The sequence below is a fragment of the Lissotriton vulgaris genome, chromosome 3_2 (assembly GCF_964263255.1).
Source record: "Lissotriton vulgaris chromosome 3_2, aLisVul1.2, whole genome shotgun sequence".
Lineage (NCBI taxonomy): Eukaryota > Metazoa > Chordata > Amphibia > Caudata > Salamandridae > Lissotriton > Lissotriton vulgaris.
Genome location: NC_141690.1, coordinates 62,798,311 through 62,818,152, shown reverse-complemented (window position 1 = coordinate 62,818,152; position 19,842 = coordinate 62,798,311). Strand labels below are relative to the sequence as shown.

Here is a 19,842-nt window from a genome sequence, read left to right as displayed (position 1 = left end):
GTTTCTGTTATCCATAAGAAGAGTACCGCAGTTGACTGCACACATTTATTACCACTTCTTGACAAGTGCTGTTATGCATAAGAAGAGACCACAGTTTTAGCCGTTCTCCCACAGTCGTTAAACTAAGCCTTGCTACAATACACTCTGCCTCCTTCTCAATACATTCACTTCAAATAGTGCTACCGCTTTCTCGCCGTTGCACACTCTGGCATCCTACCCTTTTTTTGTACCTAACCCTTCTCACCACTACTCGACCATCCTCTCTTCTCCCCAGTAGCTTAGAGTATCGACTTTTGTTATCTCTGTGTCCTAGTGTACTGGAAGCTTTTTTAAAGTGCCTGCCATTCCCGCGGTCGTCTGGCTCTGGTTTAAAAACTGCCTATCTAATTAAACAAGTCTTCAGTTTTTGTCTGAAGTTTATGAATGGGGTTGAGACCCAGGCGTCCAAGGGTAGTGTTTCTTTTAGATTATAAAGTACTACATTGCAAAAGGACGACCTCCCTTTCAGATGGAATTTAATGACAATAAAAAGCAAGAGTTATATTTGCGGCTCAAGTCTCAGGGCTGAGCATGCTAATTAACATAAGAAAGGAAATACCCGGGTGCCGTTTGATGTCAGCTCTTGAAAGTAATGCACATATCCTTAAATATGTTCTGCCACCGGAAACCGGTGCAGTGCTCTTCAAGGTGATGACACGCGATTTCTGTACCCAACTGCAAAGATCCTCGAATTGCTACATACAGCATTCTTAGTCGTTCTATGAGATTTGTGGCAACAGTTACATAGAGCGAATTGCATGAGTACAGCCTCAAATTTATTGTAGTGCCTATCAACGCTGTGCTTTTTTTTTTGCTACGTTTTGGACGAATATGTATAAGTTTCCGAAGCTGGAAAACGCAATTTGTTACCATTTTATTACAATGTCTCTTGAGCAGCTCCAGATTAGGCCAAACATATTAATATCATACGCTGGTAAGAAGCAGCATGGTCCCCGGTTGTATGCTTATACACCCCCACATTCCTCTCTTTGGTGCACCCTCTTACATTTTGTTTGTTTGTTTACTGTGGCTTGTTGATCCTGTTTGGTACCTAGACATGTTTAACCTGTTGTTTGCTGGTTGTTGTAGTTTTAGTAAGTGGCATTGTTTTTATCTTCTGCTTACGTCCTCAACTTCCTGTTCAGACCTCTTTGTAGTGTGAAATGTTTTGCCCTGAAACGACCTGAAACAAAACAAGCGGCACTGGAAAAAATGCCCGCGAGTGATGCACGCGCAACAGATAACATGTGTTTTCAATTATCGCGCCTGTGTCTGGGCACAATAATTGAAACCACATGGCCTTTGGTGCGCGGAATAGACACCAAAATGCCATGGACGCAGCAATGCGTCTGCCTTTGGCCTATTGTGTGCCGTTTTTGGGAAAAACACTCACTCAAAGGCCAATCGCCGATGCCAAAAGGAAAAGTGCACAAGCGTGTGCGATTCTAGGCGTTTCTAAACCCCCTACAAAAGGGCTCTCTTCTGCGCGACAGTGCTGAGGCCTGCAACGCAGGGCATAAGCCCTAAAAAGTGGGGGTAATCATAAGCAACAGATCCTACTTTATTACCGTAATTATGCACATTCAGCAGATGTACATGGAGTGATTGCTCAGTCATTAATGTTTTTTTCCTGAGTGATAGCTGAAGCAAAACATTTATCCTTACACGCAGAATGACAGATCTCTTTGTGCTGTCTGTCAAAGGAGTCCTTTGTTATTCAGCAGGATTCTGTTTGTATGCTGGTGATTATCAATGATGTCGACAAGCTATTCCCTTTAGGTACTAGTTCACAAAGGCAGTGGGGGCAAATTCTCAAGGCTTGGAGTTGAATGGATTAGAAACATTTAGCTTAACATTAAAAATAACTCAATGGCCTCTTCATGTTACAACAAGAAAAGTAGATTCTCTAAGCAGAGTTCTGACACAAATAGTTTTATAGGTCTTTAGTGCTAGCTCTTGTTTCCAGTGTTACCTTATGTTGCGAGTTTCCTGGTCTCTAGTTCTTATAAAGTGTTTGAAATGTGGACATGGGCTATAGATGGGGGCACTATGGACTAGATCTCCACACAGTGCCATGGGTGACACCTGGGAACTGACCATTTTAGAATTAGGCTTGAACACATTCAGTCTGTCATATCTCTCGAACTGTGGTCCTAAGAGTGTCAGATTCATGAGATCTTCCTTCAGCCAGCAGGTGCAGATCTCATGATAGCGAGTTTCAAATGACCCGCTCCTGTTTCCACTGAGGCTGATGAAAGGAGGTTTAGGAACCATGGGCCAGATGTACGACCATTCATGTTTGCAAGTCGCAAATTGCGAGAATTGTGACTCACAATAATGAATGTACAACAGTGTCTGAGACACTGTTAGCAATTTCCCATTGGGGTTGCAAATTGCATGCCTCATGCATATTCATGAGGCACTCGCAATTTGCGACCCCATTGGGAATAGCTGGCCCTCCCATGGGCTCCCTGGGCTCAGCAGACCTCCATGTATGAGACTGCTTTTGAATAAAGCAGTTTTTTTTAATGCCGTCCGTTTTCCTTAAGGAAAAACGGGATGCATTTAAAAAAGAAAAATCAAATGTTTCCGTTTCATTTTCTAAGAGCAAGTAATGGTCTCTGGGACCATTGCCTGCCCTTAAAAATATTTTTAAAGTCAGTCACAAAGGGAAAGGGGTCCCCTAGGGACCCCTCCCCGTTTGCGAGTGGTTTTCCAACCTTCTGTGAAGGGTGGTAAACTGCAACTGTTTTACGACCACAATTGCGGTCACAAAACAGTCATACATGGCATTTGGGGTCGCTATTAAAAAGGGAACGCCCCTTCCTAATAGCGAGTCGCAAATAAATTGCTAAATAGGGTTTGTACATGGCCCTGTAGGTTTCGCAAGCCCGTCTGCACATGCAAAAATGGGGCATACATCTGGCCCCATATCTACACATTATGGGTCAGGTATGGTGCAGACTTATCCTTCCTGATGTTTTAAGGAGATGGTGCATCCTGTCAATCAGTCCATGTTCAAAAGCTTGTAAATCACTTATCTGGAAAAGCATCCTTTTATTGCTGCTAGACAAGTTTCATGTTTGTATCCCAGAGAGTGGCATTGCTTTGTGCAGAGGCAAGCTCTCCTTTTTCAGGAGTTACCAGGCACCATCAAGGAGAAGGTGATGAGAATGTTTTGGATAATTGCTTCTTGATTTCATTTTTAGATACCTTACTGTGTTTATGAACATTGCAAGAATGATGTCGTGGCCAGTGCTCATAGGATTGTGAGGCTGTAGTGAAAGCAGGGAAGGACATGGAGAAATCCTTAAAGCACTGGAATACAGACCACATGGTGAGGCGAAGGCCCTTGCAGAGATCAAATCTCACCATGGCCAGTACCAAATATTCATGTAAAAGTCTGATGTTAGTGTGGGGGATGTCGAAAAAGTAACAAAGTCACTGCCATAACACAGTTCTGATAGCCCCAGTTTGGAATGGAAGCACACTGTCTCATGACATGTACTTGTGGTTAAGTGGCGAAGCGTTCATGTAAAGTGCTAACGTAACTAAAAAAGAGCAACTACAAGCCTTGATAAGCCTGTAATAAATGGAAAGGCAGGGTGTTAAATGGTATGCATTTAATTGGGCAGAACCTCGAAACGATGAAATACAGAGCGTGGTTGTTTACCTTCGAAGTATAGCTGGTCCTCCCAAGAGCGTTGCCGGAATAGAGTAAACCGGTGTGTGTAACAGGCTTGGCATTTGTGTTCCATGTAGTCCAAAGAGAAAAGGGACTACCAACTGGCAGCTTGGATGGGCGAAAACCGTCACCACCTTAATACAGAGGCACCTTAATAGCAACAATATGTACATAGATACCTAATTAAATAACATTCAAAATGGTGCATAATTATTGGTGTGGATGTGTGGTCAGGTATGCCAGAGTGAAGAATGCAGGTCAGAGTCTCTGTCTCGTAGGAATGGCATAAAGGAGTACATGAGACTGGGGTGCACAAGCAGTGGTGTGCGGACGGGGCCTGGGGCATGGGGTTGGCTGCATTCTGGGGGTTGGCTGCAGGGCCTGGATATATGTCCGGCCGTTAGGAAGCTGGCTCATATTGTGGACCAAAATGAGGTAAACTGTGTAAAGAGTCCAGACAAACTCCAAAGGAATTACAGAGGCACAAATGAGACCCCAAATGTTCTCTTTTGTGGTAGTGTGGGCGAGCAGTTAGTCATATCAGAGGGTAGTGTCAGCTGAGCGTCTTCCTCGGGATCTGCGTGAAGATTGTGTTCGAGGCATGTGGGCTGCTGAATTCATATCTTGTGCATAGATCGCCGCCTAGTGTTGGGTCCGGATGATTGCACTTGTTGTCTTGGAAGAGTTTTCGAAGTATCACGAGATAGGTGACTCCTCCCTTGGACTACAGTGTGCATGGGCATCCTATCCATCCTCCGATTGTTTTTTTCCGCCATTGGGTTCGGATGCAAACTCCTATACTCCAACTTCGGAAGCGAAAACAAAACTTTTTTAAAGGTCAAAAGGCCTTCGATTCGACGGTATTGTTCTCGATCGGTACCTCTCTACTCGATCCAGCCTTCCATCTCCAAGCGGTCGTCGACGCGGGCCGTTGGGCCTTTTCGATGCCACGTGAGCCGACCGTCGATGGAAAGAAGCCAGTTTAAAAGGTGCCCGCAATGCCACGCCAAGTTCCCACATACTGATAAGCACTCAGTAGGCAACAAGTGCCTTTCCCCAGACCATAAAGAGGAAAGCTGTCCAGCCTGTGCACAGTTTCGATCCAAGAAAACTATTCGGAACCGACGTGCAGCCAGGCAAGAAATGCAGCGACAGGCACCAGACCGGGACAACATCTTCGATGACGACCAAGAACTACAAGAGGCGCCGGACTCGGACCTACAGATCGTCACCGTAGAGGACTACTCGGACTCCGATGACGAGATCCCACCGGGGCAAATCGTGAGTACCCTGCCCCCGACACCATCTACCCCAATAACAATGGCTCCGGTCAAGGCATCACCAAAAGGCCTTAGACAAGATCATAAAAAAGTTTTGATTGCCCCGCCATCCGGCTCGGCACCGAAACCTTCAGAAACCCCAGGGCCCAGTAACATCGTCCCGAAGAAGGTTCCAGAGCCAAAGAAGGTTGCTGACCCGAAGGGCGTCGATCCGAAAGCGGCCGTACAGCCAAAGAGCGTTGAGCCGAAAAAGACTGTCGACACCAAGAAGGCCGCACAGCCCAAAATTGTCGCCCCAAAACCGGTTGTCGACCCGAACAAGGCCACACAACCCAAGGGCGCCGAACCAAAGAAGGTTGCCGACCTAAACAAGCCTTCGGCACCGAAAAACGTCGACCCGACAAAAGGAGCCGTACCAAAGCACTCGTCCAAGCCAGAACGTCCTCTCGGACCGAAAACACCGGATCCGAAGACACCAGTCGATCCAAAAAAGACAATCGACTCCAGAAAGGACGCTCAGCCGAAAAAACAAAAGACTCCAGTCGATCCCAACAAAAACATCAACTCAGGAGACAACACTTCTCCGAAGAAGCCTACGGAGCACAAAAAAACGCTTCGACCCGAAAGACACAGTTGACCCGAAAAAAGGCCCAGAGCCGAAAAAGCCGGTTCTTAAACCTAAAGTCGTCTACAAACCAAAGCCTAAGACTCAACCCAGAACTGTTGAGGAAGAACTCTTCCACCCAGATCCCTCTGACGACCAAGCAAACATTTTTATTGACCCACAGACTGGTAAAGTTACCATCCTGCATAGGAAAAAGAGGCCTTTGGACTTTGAACCTGAGTCCCCCATTCCACTAAAGAAAAAGGACTTTGGAACTTCTCCTTCTAGACCCTTCATTCCTTTTCAACCTATTATACCTACTACTCCTTTCAATCCTTATATTCCTTACTCTCCCTCGTAACATGGGGACGACGAGGGTAACACAGGGGATGAGCCACAGCCTCAATATGATTTCCCACATGACACTGAACCACAGGAACCATGGGAAGAGCCAACTGACCCTTACAACACCCATCCCATCCCTGACATGTCCTCTTATCCTACTAAACCGTCTCCTACTGACGACACAGTCGTTTTTAATCGGCTCATAGACAGGGCTGCACAGTTCCACAACGTGGATATGCATAACGACCCCGTTGAAGAAGACTTCTTATTTGACACCTTCCCTACATCAGAAAAAAGTTCAAAACACTTCCCATGTTAAAGGGAGTTCTGAAACATGCACCTGACATATTTAAGGACACAGCCAGGGCACGGGTAATAAACCCCAGAATAGAGAAAAAGTATAGGGCAGCCCCTATAGACCCTACTTACATCAAAGGGCAGTTACCACTTGATTCACTGGTAGTGGTGGCCAACGCACGTAAAAGGGCCAACTCCCAAACAACCGGGGAAGCACCTCCCCCAGACAAAGAGTCAAAGATACTAGAGGCATCAGGGAAAAGAGTAGCGGCACAAGCCTCCAACTCATGGAGGATAGCTAATACACAAGCTCTACTGGCTCGGTACGATAGGGCGCATTACGACCAGCTAGAGACCCTAATGCAACACCTACCTGAGCCTTTGAAAGCACAAGCCCAAGATCTCATACTGGAGGGAAAATTCATAACAAACGCCTCCTTCAAATTGCCCGCTTGACGCAGCAGACACTGCAGCTAGGTCAATCAACACTAGCGTTCTACTCCGCAGACATGCATGGCTGCGTATTTCTGGTTTTAAAAATGAGGTACAGTCCACTGTCCTTAACCAGCCTGTTAATCAGGACTTTCTGTTTGGCCCTGCTGTCGACACCATTTTGGATAAAATGAAAAAGGACACAGAGACAGCAAAATCTATGGGGGCATTGCAATTTCAAGAAAAAAGGGGCTCCTTTTGTCGCTCCTCATACAGGGCAATCACACGAGGACATACCTCACAAACAACGGCCTCATATAAAGGTAACACACAAAGTTCCTTTACTAAAAACACCACCAGAGAAGGCTACAGAGGTAACAATACCAAGGGAAGAGGACGTGGCGGCAATAACACTAGATCCTTCACTGCCTCAAAACAGTGACTCTATCACACTACCTCCAGACCACATAACACCGGTCGGAGGCAGACTCCAACAGTTCCTACCCGTCTGGAACACAATTACCACAGACAGGTCGGTGAGAGAAATTATCCAGTCTGGCTAATGCCTAGAACTGACTTCTACGCCACCAAACATACCACCAAGACATTGTCCAATGTCCAGAGAACACATCACCCTATTACAACAAGAGGTGAACTGCATGCTAGAAAAGGGGGCCATAGAGCAAGTCCCTTTCCAACAGCAAGGGAAGGGAGTGTACTCCCTATATTTCCTTATTCCCAAGAAGGACGGCTCTCTCAGACCAATATTGGACCTCAGACCCCTAAATCAATACATACTGTCGGAGCACTTTCATATGATCACATTACAAGTGCTCCTGTTGCTAAAACAGGGGGATTTCCTACCAACACTGGACTCAAAGATGCGTATTTCCACATACCCATCCATCCAGCCCACAGAAAATACCTCGGGTTCACAATAGAAGGTCAACACTACCAATTCAAGGTTTTGCCCTTCGGGGTTACCACGGCTCCAAGAGTGTTTACAAAATGCTTAGCGACCGTGGCAGCACATCTCAGGAGGCAGCACGTCCATGTGTACCCTTACCTGGACGATTGGCTTATACAATCCAAATCGTACCACCAATGCGCAGCACACACGTCTCAAACAATCCAGCTGTTACACAGCTTAGGATTCTCAATCAACTACACAAAATCACATCTGCAACCGTCCCACATACAGCAGTACCTGAGAGCCACCATAAACACCTCGGTGGCAAAGGCGTATCCAAACTCAACAAGGATAGCCAGTATGCAGACACTCATTCGCAAATATCAGCCACAACACTCTCTGCCAGCTCAAGTCTTTATGCAGCTCATAGGCATGATGGCCTCTTGCATATTCATTGTCCCCCATGCCAGACTCCAAATGCTGGGTAATGCCCCTTCATAAATAAATGTATCCTTTAATGCCAGTTAAAAACCCCTAATGGCAATAGAAGCAAGGAAATGCCTCAGTTATACTCCTTCATAAATAAATGTATCCTTTATGCCAGTTAAAACCCCTAACGGCAATAGAAGCAAGGAAATCCCTCAGTTATACACACATACATACTTCACTTGTGCATGGCCAAAAACACATCTGTTCCTCTTCACACGTACATGCACTTGTTTAATTCACAAGTGCTCCATTAAAACATCTGTACTTCTTCACTCGTACGTGCGTTGATACGAATCACCAATAGGTAATTAATACCCCAGTTCTGCTTTCACTTGAGTGCGCGTTTGTTAAAATCACAAGCACGTTATTTCCATAAGAATCAAACATAAAAGTAAATCACCCAACTTCGTATTATTGTTTAAACTGATGCCATATATAACTCCAATGTGAACAATCGACCGCGCCGCAAGCAGAATGCTCCTGCTGGCCCGGAGGAAAGGTCATGAAATACGCTTACCGCTAAGGCCTGGCTGGTCTTACCTTGCCTCGGAGTAAAGGATCGAGTTGCAGGACTCGTTCAGAGTCGAAATTCAGCCACTGCAAGTGCTGCGCCACCAATCCGGGAGGCCAGTACAGAGACATGTCCTCTCTGCAGCAGAGATCCTGACTAGTGAGCCTCGAGGTATGTGCTGACGCTGACTCATGGAGCAGCAAACAAAGGAGAGCTAGTAAACTTGAGATAGAGCCCTGCCCTCGCATGACATCATAGTGATAAGTGATACCAAGATTAAAACACTACATTTTACAACCCCAAGCGTGTAGAACAGCACCACCACCAGCGAGACCGTGGGAAAGGAGAATGGGCCTTTCCACATGATAAATTCTGTAACTGGCTTTGAGTTCATAACACCCTTGGTGACCTAAGGAAATACCAGGTTCTCTTGCACCGGGGAGCAAAAGAGGGTGGGGCAGGCCCTTGACTGCACACCGCCACGTTAACAGTGCTTCCCCTCCCAAGCGCGGTCTAGGGCCGAGCTTTCAGGATAACTGAGGTGGAAGCGTTGCACCAATTGCAGATCATGTACACCAATTGCAGATCATGTACACCCTCTGCAGGTTCCCAGGAATCATTTTCTGGGCCATAACCCTTCCAGGAAACAAGATACCAAAGTGTGAAGCTCCCATTTGGATTCCAAAATTACTTGTACAACACATTCCCATTCACCATGAACAAGTAAAGGAGGAGGAGACGTAGGGGCCGGTTTTAACAAAGAGGTGTTTAAAACGGAATGGAATTTCATTGTACTGGATAATCTTAATTTATATGTCACAAGATTGATTTGTTTCACTACACTATATGGTCCAATAAACCTGGGATGAAAAGGGGATTTCTTTCGAACCATGATATGTCTAGTGGATAACCATACCCTGTCCCCTGGTTGATAGATGGATCCCTCCACGTGACATTTGTCATAATGAGTCTTATACTGCTGTTTAACCTGTTATAAATGATGATGTATTAAGAGGTGTACTTGGCATAAGTGAGTCAAAGCATCCTGCACGGCAGGATTTACGAATATACAGTCAGGTAACGTTATAGGTAATGTATGGGGATGAAAACCGTACATTCCAAAGAAAGGGGAAACACCTGTAGATGTATGAAGGGAAATATTATATGCCAGTTCTGCCAGCCATAGATGATCCACCCATGACTGTGTTGTGTCTGCGACATATAGCAGCGCAAATACTGCTTAAGAGTCTGATTCAGCCGTTCAGTCTGACCATCTGTCTGTGGATGGTAATTAGTGTATAATGCTGCTGAAATTTTGAAGGGCCTTGCACCACGTTTGCCATAATCAGGCCCAAAATTGCGACTCTCTGTCTGAAAGAATGATTTTTGGGAGACCGTGTAACCGAACCACCTGATGTAACATTAGAGTGGCTAATTGACTGGATGTGGGGAGGCCTTTGCAAGACACAAAATGTGACTAGGCAAATAGATTTTATGACTGCTGACATAACCTATCTTTTCTTTTTATACACAGAACTATTGCACAGCCAAAACATTATACATATCCGACTCGGACAAACGAAAGCACTTCATGTTATCAGTAAAAATGTTCTATGGTAATAGTGATGACATTGGTGTTTTTCTCAGCAAACGGATAAAGGTCATTTCCAAACCTTCAAAGAAGAAACAGTCCCTGAAAAATGCAGATTGTAAGTATTAATACGTTTTACAATTGCAGCAGTTATTTTGAGGATATCTCTTTCTTGTTCTATGTAATGAAGAAGTTGAAAATTAAACATTTTGCTCTGAATTTGGCCTACCTTATGGGCGTGTGAGAATGGGACACTTGGTGGAAGTTCTGAAGATATTGATAGTTAGTTCATAGTCGAGTCAAGATGGGAACCATTGGAGGCCAGATAAAATATTGTATGTTGCTCTAGAAATTTGAACATACAGTGATTAAGTGATTATATTGGGAATTAAATTACTGAAAACATGGAAGCAACTAAGTGGTCTCCTGGTGAAACAACAAGCTATTTTCATCGGACAGAAAAGCAGTTAAATGAACAGATAAACTGCCTGCTTGCGTATCATGAGATATGGCCTTCAGACTGCAGTTGTTAGCCAGTAAGTAAAAATTACCTATTTAGTTACATTTTCACCCACAGTGCAAGATATAAAGCAGATTGAAAGTCCATCTTCTGTTGAACACCTGCAGTTCAGCAGACTAATTTCATTGCTGAAATCTTTGTGAACTTGAGATCACATATTTGATAATAATTTATTTCACAGAGCCTTTCATCTATCCTGAGAGGACAATATAAAAATCAGTCCGTTCTTTATCAGTAACCCCGGTTAATACAGTACAGTATTTATATTATTGGCTCTCAGACACAGCCTTGGATGGCCACCACTTAGCCTTCAAAATAAGGCAGAAGTATCTAATCATGCTCTCGTTAAGTCTCGCTTAGGCAGCACATGTACTGTCTCTTCGAGATATGCTGTATATAGGATATGTGCAAAATGAATAACGGCCCCTCGCGGCGGGATGACTGGCTTTCACCTTGCGGATACCCTGCCGGGGTTATCTCACAGGGGAATACCAGGACGGGTTCCCTAAGCAAGCGCTTAGAAACCGTTCGGTGATTTGCGCTATATAAATTCCTGTACATTTACATTTACATTTACATTTACATTAGACACTATTGTCTAGATACAGCATGGCGAAATGACGCAGCAGCGGGACAAGCAGTTCTTCGCCATCTATTTCATTGAGGTATTGTTAAAGATTTTATATATATATATATATATATATATATATATATATATATGTGTGTGTGTGTATATATTTGCTTTTCTTTCAAGGTTATGCTCTTGCTTTATTGATATTCTGTTTAGTTCAACAGACATGATTTGGGTAAAGTTTGAAAACTATTCTAAGATTCTGTTTATTTATATACAAAAAATAGGAGCAGAGCCCACAGTCTGTGAGTTTCTATCCTGAGAAACGCATCTTCTATAAGTACTGCTTGCTATTTTTATACAAGCATGTGTACACTATGGTTCTCCAGTATTATGTTTCATAGATTCACATGCAACCCTCCCACCTCCCTGTTACTCAGGTAGACCTCTTATCTCTAGATATATCCTTGACTCTAACTTGGGGCTGGAAATCTAAGGTCTGATGGCTCTGCTGGGGAGTGTGATGTCAGGGCTGACAGCTGATTGGCTGAGTTTTGGTCCAAATAATGAGGAGGTTTGGCAACCAAAATTATGGTCCCCTATGGGACTTTCTATGCAGTGTTTTACTCTATGATACTGCTATAGTCATTCTGTTACCGTGAGACTCCCACCATGACGACGGGGAAGATACAAGCATGTGAATCTATGAAAGAAAATACTGGAGAACCATAGTGTACAGGTAAGTAACTAGTTTTTTACATGGCCCTAATACCCCAGTATCCCACGACTGTCCCACACACTGGATGGTATTACTCACATGTGGCTCCGGGCACAGGCAGATTTCACTCCTATACAAAGCCATGAGGCTGGACTCATCCGGCCCCTGACCACCCCTCCCCACATCCCCACCGGGCACGGTTGGCATGGGAGGGGGATCTGCACATACAAATGGAAGTCCAGACCGGGAAGGCCATCAGCACTTTTATGTATACAGTCTCCTGCAATGCACTATTTAAGTTGATCCACTATAACTACTTACACCGCACATACCTCACACCATTAAAACAGAGACATATTTCCCATAATCACGCCGGCATGTGTCCTATGTGTAACGCTGAACGGTTGGCTTCTTGCATCTGGCTTGGGCATGCCCTGAGCAGCAGCAGCTCTGGTCCCAAGTTGTGGTGAAGGTACTCAAAAGCACTGGCCTCCACTTATTGGAGGAGCCACTGCAATGCCTGCTAGGCCTTGTACAAAGACCCAAAAAGAGAAAAATGGCTCACAAATTACTGCAGCATCAGATGCATAACCTTGTACTGGATCTTCCCAGCTTGACATTGTAGCTAGTATGGTGCCATAACCCTGGTGCTGTGTGAGGGTGCACAGCACTCCATAGCACAGCGGGGACAACGTGTGGAGCAGACCTGTCAAGTAAACCAGAGTGTGAGATTAAAGCCAGCGTAAGGCAATGGACACCACCCAGAAAGTGACTGGTGTTTGACCCAACATGTCACCTCCCATTTTTATTTTTCCGCCCATCTGCATATATGATTTATGTCCTACTGTGTGTCCTGTTTTATATATCAAAGGTATGTCACCTGAACCAGGATGCAAGGAATTACATTCTTGCATTCAGATAAAACTACCATGAATAGTCCAGTGACTATAAGCAGAGTTGTCTTGCCTGTCAAGTTTCTGTAAAATGCTTTCTGTTAGACACTAGGCATTGTTTTTGCGGGTTACTTATGCTGTACTGTGGTACTATGAGATTCAGCGCTGCACTTTAGTAATAAATGTATGTCTCTTCCAAATAAAAACAAAAAAGTTTGTATTCTGTGCTGCGTTTACTGTTTTGTTTCAGTGCGTTTTTTGTCCTAGCTGAACGAAGAGGCATAGATGATTTCATTAAATACGATCACGTGGCTTGTACAATTGATTGTAAGGTGAAGTTTCAGGCCTTGTTTTGGCACCATGCATTTCCTTGCTTCATTTTGACATGGAGACAGTGGTAATGAAAGTTAAACTTGGCATCGTGAACACGTTCTAATTTAATGCCCGGCTCAGAATCACAACACTTGTAAAGCGCACTACTCACCCTTGGGGGTCTAAAGGGGCGAGGGGTGGGGTAGGGGAGCCACTACTGCTCGAATGGCCAGGTCTTGAGTCGCCTTCTGAAGGTAAGCAGGTCCTGGGTCTGCCGTAGGAGGATGGGGAGGGTGTTACAGTTCTTGGTGGCAAGGTGGGAGAATGATCTGCCGCTAGAGGTTGCTCTTCGGATGCGGGGGACGGTGGTGAGGGCGAGGTGAGCGAAGCTGGCGGTTGGAGGTGTAGATGGTGAGTCGTCTGTTGCGGTAGGCTGGTCCGGTGCTGTGGAGTGCCTTGTGTGCGTGGGTGAGGAGTTTGAAGGTTATTCTCTTGTTGACGGGCAGACAATGGAGGTTTCCGGGTGGGGTGGTACGTGGCTGCGGCGGGGGATGTCGAGGATCAGGCGTGCAGAGGCGTTCGGAGTCCAATGTAGATGTTTCAGGAGTTTGACCGAGACTCCTGTGTAGAGGGCGTTTCCGTAGTTCAGCCTGCTGCTGACGAGGGCCTGGGTGACCGTTCTTCTCGTTTCGGTGGGGAACCACCTGTAGATCTTGCGGAGCATGCGAAGGGTGTTGAAGCATGAGGACGATAGGGCGTTGACCTGCTTTGTCATGGAGAGTGGGGTTGAGGATGAATCCCAGGTTGCATGTGTGGTCGGTGGGTGTTGGTGCTGTTCCCAGTGCGGCCAGACACCAGGAGTCGTCCCAGGCCGACGGGGTGGAGCCGAGGATGAGGACTTCTCTCTTGTCCGAGTTAAGCTTTAGACGGTGGCTGTTTTTCATCCAATCGGCGCCGGCTTTCATACCTTCGTGGGGGTTGGTTTTGGCGAGGTGAGGGATAGGATCAGCGGGGTGTCGTCGGAGTAGGAGATGACGTTGAGCTCATGTAGTCGGGCAACGTGGGCTAGCGGTGTCACGTAGATGTTGAACAACGTCTGGTTGAGGGATGAGCCCTGGGGTACGCTGCAGATGATTTCCATGGCTTCGGAGTGGAAAGGGGTAGGCGGACGTTCTGGGTTCTGCTGGAGAGGAAGGATGTGGTCCAGTCAAGAGCCTTGTCACGGATCCTGGCTTCGTGGAGGCGTGCGCGTAGGGTGCATTGGCAGACCTTGTCCAGGAGGATGAGGGCCACAGTTTTGCCGTTGTCCAGCAGAGTCCTGCTGTTGTCGGTCACTGCGATGAGGGTGGTTTCGGTGCTGTGGTTGCTCCGAAACCCAGACTGGGACGGGTCCAGTATGATGTTCTCTTTGAGGTACCGTGTCACTTGTTTGTTGACGGTCTTCTCGATGACCTTCGCCGGGAACAGGAACAGGGAGATGGGCCGGAAGTTCTTGAGGTCCTCAGGGTCCGCCTTAGGTTTTTTGATAGGGCGTTGATCTAGCGTGCTTCCAGCTCTCCGGGAAGGTTGCTGTTTTGAAGGAGATGTTGATGGTTTTTCGGAGATGGGGTGCAATGGTGGTGCTGGCCTTGTTGAAGATGGGATGTGGGCATGGGTCTGACGGAGATCCGGAGTGGATGGTCTTGATGGTGTTGTGGTCCCTTATGTTGGTCCAGGAGAGCAGGCGATCGGTGCGGATGGTGGTCGTGGGAACAGTGGTCTCAGTGGTTGTCGGGTGTGGTCATGATGTTGAAGCTGTTGTGGATGTCTGTGATCTTGCGATGGAAGAAGGTGTGAAGGGAGTCGCACAGGTCTTGCGAAGGTGGGATGTCGTTGGTGTTGGATCTGGGGTTGGAGGGTTCCTTCACAATGTTGAAGAGCTCCTTGCTGTTGTGTGCATTGTTCTCTAGGCGGTCTTTGAAGGAGGCTCTTTTGGCAGATCTGATGAGATGGTGGTGTTTGCTGGTGGCGTTCTTGTGGGCTGTGTAGCTGTCCGGTGTTGGGTCTTGGTGCCATTTCTTCTCTAGTTTTCCGCACGTTTGTTTGGAGGCCTGGAGGTCCTCAGTGAACCAGCTGGCTTTCTTGCTGGTGTGTCTCTTGGATGGCTTCTTGATTGGGGCGAGGGTGTTTACGCAGTCGTCGATCCATTGTCTGAGGTTGCATTCGGCAGGGTCGGTGAGGTTGGTGGGCGGGTGGTCTCTGGGCGAGGGTGGTTGTCAGCTGGTCTTCCGTGACTTTGCTCCAGCAGCGGTGGTTTGATCTGTTGGAAGTGGTGGTGTGTGGGGGTTTTTGGAAGGTGAAGTGGATGCAGCGATGGTTGGTCCAATGGAGTTCGATGGTGTAGCTGAAGGAGACGTGGGGCCTTGCGGAGCAGATGGGGTCAAGCATGTGGCCGGTGGAGTGGGTGGGTGTTGTGACGAGCTGTCTGAGTCCGAGGTTGGCAAGGTTGTCGAGCAGGGTGGTGGAGTTGAAGTCATCGTTGTTCTCGAGGTGGAAGTTCAGGTCCCCCAGGAGGATGTAGTCTGTGGAGGCGAGGGCGTGTGTACTAACTAAGTTGGCGATGGAGTCGCTGAACTGTGGTCAGGATCCGGGGGGGTTTGTAGACGAGGGCTACTCTGAGGTTGGTGTTGGGATCGGTGTGGATCTGGAAGTGCGGGTGTCGGCGGTGCTGGTCGAGACTCTGAGAGTGTTCCTGTGGACGATGGTGATTCCTCCTCCTGTTCCGTTGGTGCTGTCCCTGCGGGTGATCTTGTAGACGTCCGGTATGGCTATGACCATGTCGGTTGCCGAGGTGGTTACCGAGCTGGGGTTCATCAAGGTCTCCGTCAGGAAGGCGACGTCTGGGGAGGTAGAGTTGAGTAGGTCCCAGAGTTCAATGGCGTGTTTGTGGGCGGAGCGGGTGGATCTTAGGTGGTTGCGTTCTTTCGCGCTGGATGGCATGGCGAATCGGATGCTGGTAAAGCTGTAAGTACAGCAGGAGAAGGGTCTATGGGTGCACTTCGGTACGGCCGGGAAGCAGGTGTGTGCTCGTCCGGTGTTGAGTGCGAGGAGGGTGTTGGCATTGTAGTGGAGACTGTCGTCGTGGCGTTCACAGGGGCCAGGGGTTCTGGTGCTGGGCACGAACGGGTGCAGATGGGTTTGCCTTATGCTCGCCTTTGCGCCCACTGCGCGGCCCTGCAGCGGCCGCGATATGAGGGGAGGGTTGAGGGATGAGCAGCTGGGAGGTGGGAGCGGGGTGGCGAATTAGAGAGCAGTAGGGAAGGACGTTGAGGGGGTATAGCGGGCAGGGGGCATAGAAGGCAAGAAGGGCACAAAACGGGGAAAAACAGTCACAGCAGAATAAGTGACATACAGTACAATACCACAGATACAGTAAAATACAACAGGGACACAGATACAATAAAATGCAACAGGGGAAAGAGACAATAAGAGCAACAGGGAAAAGCAGAAACAAAGAAGCCTATACAAGGCACGAACTTGCACGAGCGGCAGCAGAGGGCTCCGGGCAGCGTCACACAGGTGGTACTGTGTGGCGAGGGGAGCGACCTGCCTGATAACAGGGTCAAGGGTCGCTAGGGACCATGCACCATTTTATTCTAAAATTGTAGTGCCTGTGTCACCTACTTGGAAACACATAGCGGTGGCTGCCTTTTCATGTATCTTAGCTGCTGTGTATACCACTCATACTGTAACTCACAGACTTTCTGTGGTAATGTTTTTGCAGTAGACAGCCCAATTTCAGCAAGGCTAGAACTTGGCCCCCTTTTGGCCCCAGATTATCACTATGTAAAAACTAAGAACAAGAGTGTATGCTTTATTAAGAAAGACATTGTCAAAAATGTACTGGCCTTTACAAAGCAACTTGTAGTGGACAGTGCGCTGAAGCTACTACATGTGGGCCATGCTCCAAAAACGGGAGTGGAATTAGGTGCAGGTTTATACAGGGGGTCCACGAACATTGCTGATGGTCAATAACACATTTTACGCAGCGTACCATGGTCCGACTGGGTGATAGCAAGTTAATCTTTCATAGAAAAATAATTAGAAGGTAGAGGCCACACTTACACTGCTTTGACAACAGAGGGCACCTAAGCAGTGAAAGTGCAGAAAAATCTGGAGTATTATGGTTTATACTGAAAAGCAAATTATTTGCATCAGTATTGTTTAATCAGTTATAGTTTTAAACAGAAAAGTCAAACCCTAAGCATAGTTGCACTGTAACAGAGTCCATGGTTTACCCCAGTGTACATGCCTCAATGCAACACCCAAGGTGCTCTATTAGTGGTAGTGTGGACGAGCGGACTTATCAATAATAGATACACGACTCAAGAAGGAGATCCAGACCAATTTTGTAAAATTATACATTGTATTTTATTTTAAGACCCAGGTCTTCTTAATCATGTACGTACGTTTTTAATTAAAAATACAGTTCACTTTGAAAACTCGACACTTAAAAACCTCTTCGCACAGTTCAGTGTTATCCTATGCAGACAACAATATTGTGGTTAAACAGGGAAGTATTTAACTTACAATCCCAGTCTTCGGGACAAAAGTCAACAAGGGCTAGGGCGTCAAGTAAGTATCCAAATTGCACCTTAATGACACAGAGGCGTCCGGGTGCAGAGGTCAAATTCAGAGGTCTTCCCAATGCTTTCCAATGGAGACAAGGGGTGCCTGGAGCCGCAATGGATGCAGGTAAGTAGATCGGTTGCAGGGGCCAAGCTTTGAGGGATAGGTTAAGTACCGGGGGGAAGGGGATCACACAGCAGCACCAAACATACACCACCAGCAGCACAGGGGTGGCTGGGTGCAGGGTACAAATTCTATGTCGGGCGCCCAAAGCTTTTCAATAAGGATTCTCCTTTTGACAAAGAGCCTGCAGGTGTGGCACGGGAGGTTGATAGAGGAAGACCGATGACAGCAGAGGTTAGTTGGGATGTAGGGGTCGAAGAGGCACCATTGGTTCAGCTCACATAGGCCCAGGGGCTTCGGGTGCAGGAGTTTCTTTGGACGTCAGAATCTTCTTACCGGGAGCCAGTTGCGATCGGGGGGGGGGGCTCTGGAGAAACACTGCAGGCGCCATTGTGGAGGGCAGGAGAGGTTAGCCAACACTGGACACAAGATCAGGAATTCTGAGGAGACTTCACTGCACAGTTGAGCCACTCGGAGTCGGACCTTCAGTGTCTGGTGCAGAGTGGGCTGGGGACAAGAATCCACCTGGATCCGGAGTCTTTAGAGTCAGTTTCTTCTGAACAGGTCTGCTGACCTCTAGAGATAGGAGTCTTTATTGAAGGCAACAGACCTCCCAGGGGTTTTGGAGGTTGCTGTTGCAAGACAGGTCACAGAGTCATCGAAGCTGGATACAGACCGGCAGGGTTGGGGGCCAAGGCAGTTGTCTTCTGTGTTCTGTTGCAGGGTGTCTTCTCTCATCTTAGGTCACCACAGATCTGAGGTCCAAGTCTGGGGGAGCCACCTAAATAGTAAAATGAGGAGGTGTTTTAGGGGAGTAGCAGGTAGGGCCAATGGGCACCATTCATGTGGCGACTACACCCTCTATTATGCCACCCTGCTGTGCGAGGGGGCATGGACCTAGTCCTTATTGGAGGGGCCCCCCATGCTCAAGATGGTGGGGACTGAAATTTGTGCTTCACCTCGCTTCCCCCACCTCAGGGGTGAGGTTGGCAAAGGTGGGCACACCTATCTATTTAAAAGTTCCCACCGATCTTCCTGTTCAAAGTGGGGGTGTAATGCAGGGGCTGCTATCTGCTGCTAGCAGCAGAGGCTGGGGGTCACATTACTAAGGCAGCATGCCTTTGAAGCTTCCCTCTTCAAGCACTGGCCAATTTATATATGTAATTCTTTCATGTTTAATTTCTGTTTCACAAGAGAATTAATTGTTTCTTGTTTGAGAATTAAATTTGGATCAATCCCTTCGGTACCCTTTGTTGCTATTTTTTCATCCTAGGATGTCTCCTGCTCAGGTATGGGAGGGTTAAGTGGGCAGAACTCCTGACCATTTTTTTGCTAGTCTCACCTGTAGTATAGCCGTCTCAAATTGAATGCTTCCAAAACAGAAAAACTCATGTGTGACAGCTGTAAAAATGATGACCCACTCACCGCCTGGCCTCATCACCTGGGAACACGCCCTAAAGTATTGAAGAAAGTAAGAAACCTCGGAATGACCATGGACTCCAAGCCATCAATGAATGCTCAAGTGGACAAACTAGCAAGATCAACCTTTATTACTATAAAAACTCTGCAACACACCTTCTCCCCATCTGTGAAATACATATATCACCTTCCTTATGCATTTATATACCTTTCATGTACTTATGTATCTATATATGTATTACTTTGCTTCTAATTCAGCATATCCAGTGCACTACCCTATTTCTCACCCTATACCACTTTCAGTATATCCTCTACCTCAACTCTTACTCATCTCAAACCTCATTCTACTACTCTTTCCAATGTACTACCCTATTTCTCACCCTATACCTCTACCAGTACATCTCCTACCTCCACTGTCTCATGTATCCCAAAGCCCATACCCCTTCTATGATCCTCCAACATAACTCTTTCTGGACTCTTCCCTAATCTGTTCCT

General features: G+C 46.9%; 1 protein-coding gene across 1 annotated transcript in view; it reads left to right on the top strand.

Annotated features, from left to right (window-relative positions):
• The window catches only part of RBPJ (recombination signal binding protein for immunoglobulin kappa J region), a 310,932-nt gene that overhangs the window by 152,906 nt on the left and 138,184 nt on the right, over positions 1-19,842 (top strand). Inside the window, exon 5 of the mRNA XM_086964005.1 lies at positions 10,127-10,301. Coding sequence (XP_086820131.1) covers positions 10,127-10,301 — 175 coding nt within the window. The remainder of the gene's footprint in view (positions 1-10,126; positions 10,302-19,842) is intronic.